Source organism: Haplochromis burtoni, unplaced genomic scaffold (assembly GCF_018398535.1).
Source record: "Haplochromis burtoni strain Fernald_Lab_line unplaced genomic scaffold, NCSU_Asbu1 Contig_511, whole genome shotgun sequence".
NCBI classification, from domain to species: domain Eukaryota; kingdom Metazoa; phylum Chordata; class Actinopteri; order Cichliformes; family Cichlidae; genus Haplochromis; species Haplochromis burtoni.
Window position 1 is genome coordinate 353,742 of NW_024582872.1, and position 11,547 is coordinate 365,288.

The 11,547-nt window shown below is 41.7% G+C and overlaps 1 protein-coding gene across 8 annotated transcripts in view; it reads right to left on the bottom strand.

Moving 5' to 3' along the window:
* Positions 1 to 315: 315 nt before the first annotated feature.
* The window catches only part of ttll4 (tubulin tyrosine ligase-like family, member 4), a 31,194-nt gene continuing 19,962 nt past the window's right edge, over positions 316 to 11,547 (bottom strand). For all 8 annotated transcript variants that reach the window (XM_042214046.1, XM_042214047.1, XM_042214043.1 and 5 more), the window contains 15 exons: positions 10,592 to 10,710; positions 7,364 to 7,474; positions 6,981 to 7,057; positions 6,700 to 6,894; positions 4,633 to 4,715; positions 4,418 to 4,546; positions 4,206 to 4,328; positions 3,792 to 3,890; positions 3,179 to 3,313; positions 2,960 to 3,097; positions 2,774 to 2,870; positions 2,336 to 2,546; positions 1,219 to 1,286; positions 1,059 to 1,129; positions 316 to 938 (listed from right to left, as the gene is read on the bottom strand). In XM_042214046.1, coding sequence (XP_042069980.1) covers positions 785 to 938; positions 1,059 to 1,129; positions 1,219 to 1,286; positions 2,336 to 2,546; positions 2,774 to 2,870; positions 2,960 to 3,097; positions 3,179 to 3,313; positions 3,792 to 3,890; positions 4,206 to 4,328; positions 4,418 to 4,546; positions 4,633 to 4,715; positions 6,700 to 6,894; positions 6,981 to 7,057; positions 7,364 to 7,474; positions 10,592 to 10,710 — 1,810 coding nt within the window. In that variant the 3' untranslated portion in view covers positions 316 to 784. The remainder of the gene's footprint in view (positions 939 to 1,058; positions 1,130 to 1,218; positions 1,287 to 2,335; positions 2,547 to 2,773; positions 2,871 to 2,959; positions 3,098 to 3,178; positions 3,314 to 3,791; positions 3,891 to 4,205; positions 4,329 to 4,417; positions 4,547 to 4,632; positions 4,716 to 6,699; positions 6,895 to 6,980; positions 7,058 to 7,363; positions 7,475 to 10,591; positions 10,711 to 11,547) is intronic.

Here is an 11,547-nt window from a genome sequence, read left to right on the forward strand (position 1 = left end):
AATCTCCATTAGCAAGTTAACGCGGATCGCCCCATGTGTGGGGCTGGACGGTGCTTGTCATTTTGCAGAAAAAAAGAGACTGCTAAAAATAAAAACATGAGAGGTTTTTGGACAAAGTTTGTGTTCTCCATTGTTTAAGCACCGGTTCGAGCACCGTTTAAGCACCAGCACCATTTCAAAAGTACAGATTTGGCACCGGTATCGGATAAAACCTAAACGATACCCATCTCTACCTGTTACCTAGATTCTGGTGCTTTACTTGCACTTGGCAGCCTCCATGAAACACTGTGTGTAAAGGACAGTCCGTTTTGCAAGTTCAAGTCAAACTGCTCAAATTTTAATACCATCAATTTGCACATCATAGGCCATTTAGTAAATATTTGATCATCAAGCAAGACCCTGTAAGTCACTATCATCAGAAGAAGATTCTGTCAAACACCCAGTAACACCTTCACCCAGAGAAACCCCCAAAGTTAGCAGTGACACACAAACAGCTCCCAGTCCCACACAGATGTTCGAGGCTCTTTTTAAAAACCAACAGTCATTTTTAAAGACACAAGAATTACAGTGCTGTTCCATTACTCATTACCTCACCTTCGAGATGCTTAACAAATGATATATTATTAATCTTTAGTTTAAAACGAGACAAAATAGGGGGTTAAACCCTAAAAATCCACTCCCTCCAACAGTTTGTTTGCTGTTTCTGGTGATTAGTGAGGGCTAAATGACAGCACTGGTTAGAGGATGGGAAGAAACAGACCCTGAGCTTTCAGTGTATTCTGGGTTAGGAAATCAGATCATCAGAGTTAGGCCGACTGCTGGGACAGCAGGCTGTGGGTGAGGCCGGGCCGAGGCACTGCTGGTGATCCAGGCACTGCTGGTGATCCTCGTCAATACTGCTGTTGCGTTGAGACCAGAGCTGATGGCTGACCACCACCCTGAAGGACAACACAGGAGAGGGCAGCAGAGTTCACTTAGAGACCAGTGTGCAATAAACCCACATCCTTTATTACTCTAACTTCCATATGATAGGTGTATTACTGGAATAAACCCTGTACCTGGCTCTGGAAGGGCTAACCACGTCCTGTCTGTTGTGTTCAAACCTGGAGCTGGAGCTGTACTTACACCACTACAAAGACAGACTGATTTCAGCATTTTAAAGGAGCCACTTTCTCTTCTAGTTTTATGTTTTCCTTTCATTGTTCTGCAGTTTCTCACCATGTGAGCAGGGTCACTGGTTCCCAGATGGACTCCTTGCTGGCAGAGAGGTCTCAGTAGGCTGATACCTGCACATAAGACAAAGCAAACCTGAGCTGCAGTTTCACTGTTTTCCCTTCCCTCTGTGGCTACACGCCAAAGTCACAGCAGTCCAGCTGAATACATAACAGTGAAGTTGCACATGGACCAGCAGGAGATGAACAAACCATACTACAAGGTTAGTGCCCCCCAGCCCACTGGAGTACCGACAGCTTAAAATAAATAAATCAGAAATAGCAGATAACAATCATGAGTCGCATGAGCTGCAATACCTTTTCTATGTTTGTTTGATGTTATTATTAGTTCATTTTGCCAGAATGGTTTTTACCACCATATACACGAGGGATGGGTGATATGTAAAAATTCATCAGTCCAATAACCGACGATAGGCGATATATGCACAGACCATTTGATGGGCGGAGCAATGCAATCATGCACGGACTGATTTGTGTGTTTAGGTCCAGCAGGACAAGCACAGAGATGAGTCCACTGTCAGAGGCCATAAGAAGATCATCTGTAACCTTCACTAAAGCTGTTTCTGCTCTGTGATGGTACAGCGCATTGAAGAGGATAACAGTGGGTGAATTATATCCTTAAACTTAGTTACAGCACTTTAGAAAGACAAATACTGTGGGATATAGATTCATGTAAACCGACATAATCATCCTGCTATCACCAGGTTTCTGTGAGGATCATCAATTATTAGCTCATGACCTGATGTTTAACAATCCACATTTCACTGATTTACTCTTTGGTGCAGATGTGGATACCGGACTGTTCTGTTTTATGCTGAAATGATTTATGGTTGTTTCTTCGGTGGTCGGGAAGCAGACGCAGGCTCTAAGGGGGTGGGCGTTTTCTCCCAAATATCTATACTGCCTGCTTCATTTTTGGACATCACTCAGACAGACAGCTAAACATATCAATCCTGTTCCAAATGGGGGAAGGGATCAGAGAAAACTACAGAATCTGACAGTGTTTTGACAAAGTTACAGTTATCAAGAACTGCAAAACCTAAAAGAAAAGTTAACATCAGTCAGGTGACCGTTATCTTATTTCAAAACAGCAGTGCACATACATTTCGCCCTGTTGTTCCAGTACTTCTGCTCCCACTCATCCAGTAAGATGTTGAGGTATCTTGGACACTCAAAGAAGCGAAGGTAGCGAGATGATGATGGTGATGGGAAAACGCGCTCGAACTCTCCTCGACGGTTCAGCTCATCTTCACTCTCTGCCAGAACCCGGATTTCCTCTGGAGTCAAAACATCCAACACCGTGTGCATCAAGTCCTGAGAGAGAGAATGAAAGGCACAAGGTCATAACTGCTTCTTTGTGTTATTGCTAACAATGAGACCAGTGCTTGTTTCTACCACAAGCAACCAATTAATAAATAATAATAACCAAAAAACCTGTAGCTGTATGCACTTACGCTTCCTGTTAAACTATTAAAGTCACTGTGTAAACCTGTGTGTGTGTGTGTGTGTGTGTGTGTGTGTGTGTGTGTGTGTGTGTGTACCCGGTTAGCTTCACCCTGTTTCAGATAAAAGGCTCTTTTGACCTTCTCATCAGCAGACAGATCCACTTTGGGCCTCTCTCCATTCCCTGCACACAAACTACAAACGAACAAGTACACACACGTTCATGACGAGGTCATTTCTGAGGCTGCAGCTAAAAACCCAGAGGGGTAGTGTCTTATTGTTACCTGCTGGTGGAGCTGGATGCACTGCTGCAGGGGGTAACCACATCTTCTCTTGAAGGAATACGAAAGCCAGCCAAGTTCAGGAGATCTTTGATCATCTGACCCTTTATGGAAACATCGAGCCCCGTGTTGGAGTGAAGGCTGGATCAGAGTTACAGATGTAGTTAAAGGTAACTTTTTTTTTTAAAAGAAATGTGTTATTTTAATGTGGGCATTTGTTACCTAGGCGATATGTTCACTTCTAGAATCCAGGGTTTGAGATTCTCGTCCAGCAGGATGTCGAAGCCAAACAGCTCGTGGCAGCTGTAAGGTGTCCGAACGTGCAGCTTCATCAGGCTGTTAACATACGGCTCTGACCTGGCCACGACACAGAGGGAGGAAGCTGATTTCAGCATCTTAATCATTGTCCTAATGCACAGTTTAGTCTTCAGAAATACATACAGGGGTCTTTTCTTTTAACAACCTTTTTAGCTTTAAAGGTGCAGCACGTTTGTGAGGTTAGCACCTTTTAGAGCATTTTTAAGGACATGTTCCTCAGTGGAAAGATATCACAATTTCTGCATTGAAATACACATCTAAAAAAATATCACAGGCTATAAAAATAAAAACAAAGATTCAAATCAAATACCAATATTTACTCTAGATAGGGACTCAGCTGTGAAGCAATTAAAACTGGGAAAAGAACCTTTGAGCTCGAACAGTTAAACAATGGGTGGGAATCTGTCTGCGAGTCTGTCTGTTGCACGAGTAGTTTATGGATGCAGATGGTTTTAGCTAAAAGATATAATAAAAACAAACTGATCTCTGCAGCCAGTCACTGAGCAGGCAAACTTACGCTATGATAGTTTTGATCACGATGTCTTTAATCTTCTCCCATATCAGGGTGGTATTGACTCCCTTTGACCCGAGGTACTGCCACAAGGCCTTCAGAGCCCTGAAAACACAAAGTAATATCCTCCCAAGTCATACATACAGAAACAGCAAAGACATTCTACACTACACTGTTGTATTTCCTTATCAGGTTATACTAAAAGCTCCTTGATAAACTGTTCACTGGTCCAAAACGCTACAGCCAGAGAACGGACGAGGAGGAGAAACGGGCTCATTCAAAAAAGCTTAACAACACGGCGTATGCTGTGCAGCGAGGAGAGCTCAGACAAAAAAGCCTGGCACAGCATTGAAAAGCCGCCTACATCTGTGTCCAAAGGTCAAAAGGTCACATTCTCTACAATTCACACTTCAGTGTTACCATTTGTGCCCCTGGCAGGCCTTGTAATCACTGTTGGTCTGGTACTCAGAGTTCTTCTTGTTGACACTGTAGTTGGTCAGGTGCATGAACTTATTACTCAGAGTCTTCATGGAAGACGAATACCTAGAGGCATGGAGGGGTGATAACTGAATCTCATTCATATGCATCCCATGTGAAATTAAGTGGCACGATCAACGTGGTGGAAAACTCACTTGCAGCTAGCAAATCGAACCAGTCCGTCTGAGAACATGTAGACTCTGAGTGGGTTGTAAGATGTCACATAGACGTAGAGACGCAAGTCAAACTTGTTCCCACTGATGAGGTAGGGCTTATCTAGATACCTGCAAACATCCAGTTAGAGTATGTTAATGCAGCAACACTGAGTTACTTAGGCTGCTGAGCTCTAAACTATTAAAGGATTACTCACTTCTGAACAAGTAGAGGTCTTTTACGAGGCATCTGACTCCACTTGTGGATAACCTGAATGCCTATTCCTCTGGCTGATGCGGGCTATGGAAGAAAAAAAAAAGAGAGGAAACAAGTAATAACAATAAACTAAAACATAAATCAAACATATTTTACTCGATTCATATACAAATCATGTGTAATATGTGCAGGTGGATCCACACAGTGGTTTTACTCAGACTACAGGAAGCCTCTGTGTGTTAACAGTGCCAACACACAGAGCTGTACAATGACACTTTGTTTTTTCCATAGTTCAACCTGTCTCTAGTTTATAATCTATAACATATTTAATTATCTTAAGGAAATAAAGCTAATGTGCGTCAGACGGTTGTATTGTTGCACATGTTTGTTGCCCCGTAGGTGTTTGTGACTTTAATAAACCAGCTGCTTCCACCTCCACAACAACAAACCATCTCAGCTGTAATGGGAAGTTCATCTGAACTGTTGTTTCCATAAAGACAGTGAAATTTCTGTTACTAGATTACTCGCTCCGTCTGAGCAGCTAGTTTCCTTTAGTCGATGAAATGAACTGGAAGCTTCTGCATGAATGTGTGCTGTGTATGTTTTTTATGCTAATATCCCTGCTAAGTAAATCTGGCAGATAGTGTGATAGTGTGCTGTCTATTACAATCACAGACGTGCCTGCAGATCTTCGGTACATAAAATTCAAAGGTGGAAAGTAACGAATTACATTTACTTGCATTACTGTAATTGAGTAGTTTTTTTGTGTATTTGCACTTTTTAAAGTCATTTTTCAAGTCGGTAATTTTACTTTTACTTAAGTATATTTTTTAAAAAGTATTGTACTTCGCTACATTTTCAATCACACCCGTTACTGAGTAAATTAAAAGAACAAACAGCTTCGGAAATACAGCAGGGAATGATGGGTAGTAGAACAAATTAGCGTTGGGTCAGGATAAAGATGGAGTCTGACATCGGTGGTACGGATCCAGCGAAAAAAGAAACCCCGTCGAATTCTGCTGACCCTGAACTCGAAGAAACGGATGTGAACCCCTGGCCGTATTTAAGGGACCATTTCGGCTTCAAGTGCAAGAAAGGCAGCAGCTTTATTATGCAGTGTAAGCTGTGTTTGCCCAGAGAGACCGAGTTAGCAGCTTTTAAAAATTTCACATCAAACCTGCGCAAGCATGTAGAGGTAAGTTTACTTACATTTTTCCTGTTTGTTAATAATAATAATTTATTTTAAAAAAATAGTTAAATTAGACAGAAGACAGAAGCGGCTACTTTCTTACTTAAGCCACATATGTTCACACATGTGCAGAGGTGATTTTTTTCTGTTCTCAAACTGATCTCCCTGTTGGAGCTCAGTCTGGGGGGAGTTATTTTTTTCTCCTTATCTATCCTCATGTGGTGCATTTTCCATTGTTATACCTCTCTGACCCGTCTTCCCCATGTGATGTTTGTGTAATGTATGTATGGTCGGAGGGTAAGTCGGCGCTGGCAAAGGTCGGCATCCTTAACCCAATTTCCTTCGGGGTCAACCTTCAGGATCAATAAAGTTTTATTGAATTGAATTGAATTGCTCCTCAAAATTAACAGAGCAGGGCCAAGTTTAAAAAATGAAAACACATTTTTATAGCAGCTGCCGTACAGCTCAATTCAGTACTTGTTCTCTTATTTGACATTAGAACACATTCTCATGTAAAAGAATTGGTTGGTTTGGTGACCATTATCCATTTTGATGTGTAGACTTGCAGTTTAACTGCCACTGCGCTTTAATTTGTAAAGTTTTTCTTTTAATTAAAAAACAACTACTTTGAGATTTATCCCACTGTCTTTTTTTGCACTACTCAGAAGAGGCTGTCCTCCTGCTGACAAAAAAGTAACTATGTAACTTTTACTCTGAGTAAATTTTAAATGAGCTACTTTTTACTTTTACTTGAGTACATTTTTAGACAGGTAATTTTACTTGTACTTGAGTAAAATTTCAGCAAAGTAATAGTACTTTTACTTGAGTAAAATATTTTAGTACTCTTTCCACCTCTGATAAAGTATGAACTGAACGTACAGGTTTGATGATCCATTTTTGTTTGGCGCCCCCTTCCTCCCAGGCTTTGCGGAGCAGCTTGATGTCTTGAGGAAGAACAAAGGTCTGGGGGAAAAAACTGAACTCTTGTTTGCCGAAGCGGACTTGCATCTTGGATAGGTTCCTCCACAGCCGGTCCTTTCTCCCAATCTGAAATGTTCCTGGAAAATGGTTCAGCTGGGACACACAAATACACAAAAGTACAGTCAAAATCTGGACTTTCTCAGCGTACTATCAAGAGTAGTCCATGTGCAGGTGCTGACCTTCTGGTGTTCTCCAAGAGCTTTGAAGCCAGGAGACTTCATGTGGTGTCCCCAGCAGCCCAGCCAGTCATGGCTTTCTATGTGACAACACGTGTTTATCAGCCAGGGTCAGGAGTTACCTTTTTATCTTAGCCTTTAAATATTAGACTGAAATTCTTCACCATCTAATGTTTTTGTTGCCCCCATAGATATACACTAACCTCAACAATCATATGACCCTTATGAGCAAGCACTCAGCGACAGTGGGAAGGAAAAACTGCTTTTTAACTGTACACAAATCATTTTAGAAAAAAGCAATCTTGTCACAGCTAATCCCAGAGATTTTCAAAGAACCAGTTTCAGCAATATCTGTGTGTGACATGTAGCGACATGTAACAACTTACTCTTTGTGACTCTGAAGTGTGATCTGCCGATGGTTTGCTTGACAATATTAGGAGTTACGGTGCTCATCTTCCATTTTAACAGTCGCCTTTGCTCTGCAGGAAGCAGTTCCACTGCAAAGAACACCGATTCATTCTTTTAACAGGTAACACATGCTGTAAAATACAGTATTCAGAGGTGTATACAGTGAAGAAGTGAAAATATTAACATAATAATCAACATGTGTTGGAGTAGCGTTCAGATAGCTGCTCTGCTCAGTGTTGGTACAGGGCATTGAAGATGATAACAGTGGGTGGATTATATTCTTAAACTTCACAGCGCTTTCAGAAAGACATCTACTGTGATAAAGTCCACTCCCCACTGCTGTGTAATCAATTATTGTAAATGTTATCAGGAAATGATCAGGAGAGGGTTTTCTCTGTTAAGAGGGTACAGAGGCAGGAGAGTGTGCTCTGTTTGTTCTGAGAGGAACAGGAAGTGCTACTCTACTGCAGAGAGAGCTCAAACTAAGTGAGAGCACCCCCCAGAGGATTGTTCTCTGCCTGGGTTATCCTCATTATCTGAGGGTGGGCTCTACAGATGTATGCTGGAGTTTTCTGGGCACATACAATGGTTTACATACTGTGATAGACCGGAAATCTACAGATCACTGAATATTACTCTTGTAACAATGCACCACGTTTGATTGATGAGTAAACCTCTGTCATGGGTTTTATCTTACCCAGCAGCATTAATGTAGGCTCTGAAGTAGCCACGACTATTTTAACAGTCGACGCGTCGTTTGAAGCTTTGTAAGATCCTGCAGTAGGATTTAAGAGTGTAGTAAGGGACTGAAACAGAAGGTGGCAGCACTGCATCTAAGAAGGATGCCAGCTGCCGTTAAACGCCTTCTGTCCAAATTCAGGGGCCGCATCGTCCTAAGGCCGCATTTGAAGGCCGATTACAGTGACGCAACGAAGCCTGTCCAAATTCGGCTGTCAAATGCGTCCTCCTTTTCCCCAGATCTGGAGGATGGGTCAGGTGTATCCTTTGTGACCCACCATATCCCAGAATTCATAGCGTGGCCCAGCCAATTCCAGTTTCCAACAATGGCAGCAGCTACTTAGTTTTAATATCACTCTTATTATTCTTTCTGGGTCACAAAATAAACGTTTAAGATATTTTCAGGTGAGACTGTAGCTGTGTAAACTTCAAATATCTGCTCGGTTCATCAAGTAATCACATTTTTCCAAAAGTGCTCCAACGTTTTCAGAGACATCTGTTACCCACCAGCTCGATAGCCGACAGGGAGGTCAAGGGTCACTAGAGCCGGCGAGAGCAGCGAACTCCTGGAACATCATTTTCAAACCCCTGCGGTCTTTGGCTACTCAGGTTAGACATGATATATAAGTCACTCAGATAACGTAAACATTTGATTGTTTGGCTTTTTCCAGTGTTTTATTTGTTCCTGAGTAAATCGGTTTGGCTGAGATTAAAGTTCTAGTTTTTACACAGCTGAATAAACGTCAAGCAGACAGCTGATCATCAGAAGTGTGAGATGGTTGGGAGTTTACTCCAGTGTCCTGTTATATTTTACATATGAAGGAGCAGACGGCCGAGTTTATTAAACTCCACCGAGACAATCTGCAAACTGTCATCTTGTCTTTATTTTTAGTTAGCACAGACCTTAAACACATTGAGCTGTAAGCTAATGATAGTTATATAAGAGCAGATGCTGCTGGTGCAAGCAGCTGTACGTTTTACGTCCAATGGATGATGATCTGATTAGTTGACTATCAAAATAATCGTTTGTGGCAGCCCTACTTTGGAGACTGCTGGTATTATGCACTTGTCTGGAGTGCTCTGTTACAACCACACCATAAAGACTTGTGGTATCGGTCACACTAACCAGCAACCTACAAGTATGGAGAAACTAATGCAGATCTTTCAAAGTTTCTTTCTTGGCAATACTGGTTGGTTTCTGGTGGTGTTGCATGGCTGCAGGTATGAATGACAGACAGCATAGTTCAGGCGGTGTGTGGATTTGGGTGGCTTGTCTGTGTCCCTCTTACTGAAGTTGTAAAAAAGCTTGATGGACTGTAAAGGCTGGAGCATGGTTGGTCCTCCAGCACACAGCCAGCTTTGCAGACCGATCTCCACGTGTTGTAGCAGTTTACGGTCACCAGGGGACAGAGTCACTAACAACATGTCTGTGGGCTTCTCCTGCTCGTGCTGATGTTGGGCCTTCAGACACGTGTTATGACAAACAAAGCGCTGAACAGTGCAGCCACTCTTTCCTTCTCATCCTGTTTTCTAAGCTCCTTTTCTGTTCCAGGCTTGAATTCACCCATCAGCATCTGACCTATGCACAGTGGCATCCAAAGCTATGTGCTGCTGGTTTTTATGAGAACTGCATGCAAGTACGACTGCGTAGGTGTCCCTCACTCTGTGCTGAAAAATAGTTATGCAAATGGACACAAACCTAGTAACATAACTAACGCATGATACAGGTGACAGCTGCTCAAACCACTGATGTTCCCAGGTTGGTCAGCTGACACAGAAGGTCAGCATCTGTCGAGGGGTCAGGTGTGCATTCTGTACAGGTGTGTGGATGTTAACATGACAGAAAAGCTCTCACTGCTAACATGACTTCAGAGGCTGATCTGATGTTGTGTGTATACCATGTTAAACACAGCATAAAGTGCCACAAATTTGATTATTGAAAAAATGTGATTAAGGTCTTCAAATAGGTCTTAAAAAAAAATAAAAATAAAAAAATAAAAAGAGATTATATACTATTTATATATATGGTATCATACACTCTGGGATTAAACACTTTCTTTTCGACTTACTTTTTGATTAGCCATAACAAAGTCACAAATTAGACCGATTCAGTGCAAATTCAGTGGTAAATTAACCAGAAGTGCAATCTTCCAGCTAAGAGCAAACATTTTTTAGACAAACAAGCATTGTAAATATCTGCAACGCAGTAACTGTGGAGTCTAAAAATACTTCTTAAACATATCTAAATGATTTAGCTATTTTCCATGCTGCTTTAGCCCCGGCAGCGACTGAGGCTGTGGAACCAAACGTTTGGTGACCCCAAAAGGAAAAAAGCCATAAATGAGATCATGTGGACGTGTTGTAAAGATATAAATCAAGAAGTTACAGGGTGTTGCAGAGACACATAAATAACTGAAGATCAATGATCTGTGATAGTAAACTTATTATATTACAGTTACAACTCTGACCTTTCTCATTGGCGGTGCTGAAGTAGAGGGTCGGAGGGATACGGGGAAACAGACTGGGAACTAGTGCTGGTTGCTCCTCTTGACTGTCTCCTGGTTCCAACGACATTGGCTCCTCGATGCTGACAGAAAGACAAAGTAATGAACATCATCCCTATGCCCACATCTCATGGTTAGAGTTACGTTTGCCAACTTCTAACTACGAGACGCTGGCATCTGGTTCACAGTTGTAATGTCAAGTCTCCTCTGCTCATAGAGAGCAAGCAAATACACCATCTCATAGGACAGTATTTCAAAGGCGGTTCAAAATAAGGCTGTGCGATATGACCAAAATCTCATATCCCGATATAAGACATCTATCGTCCGATAACGATATAAATCACAAAAATTTAACATTTTCTGTAAATTCTGTGAATCTCGGGCAGCTCGACTTGCGTGAAGTGTTTCCAGCTGCGCGTCATGTAGCTGGAGTCGAGTGTTTTAACCGATGCATGAAACGATACATTTTTAGACATAAGTTGTAACGGCCGCCGTTTTCTTTGTGAGTATTTATTACACGGCGTGCTGCGGGGAAAAGCCTGTTCTAACGTTTGAGTCTAAGGTTTATTTTTTAGCACCTGGCGGCTCTTTTTTACTTCTCATCCGTAAATACTCTGCATCTTTCACGTGATTCAGTTTATTTTGAAAAGTCTCAACAGGATCTTGAGCTTTATTGTGAAAGGTTTATGTGGAAAATAAACAAGCGGACACGCGATGGTGTTACCGTCGTTGTTGCTAACCACAACGCATAAAAACAGGCGCTTGTCCGTCTGTAGTGTGGTTATATTAAATATAAGAGAAAGAGAGAACTTTAAGAAATTAATATAGCCACTACAGTGACCATCAAAACGATGAAAAAATATTGCCGTAAACAGTTTATTTTGCAACACCACGAAACAAACGATAGCGTAAAATGAAAA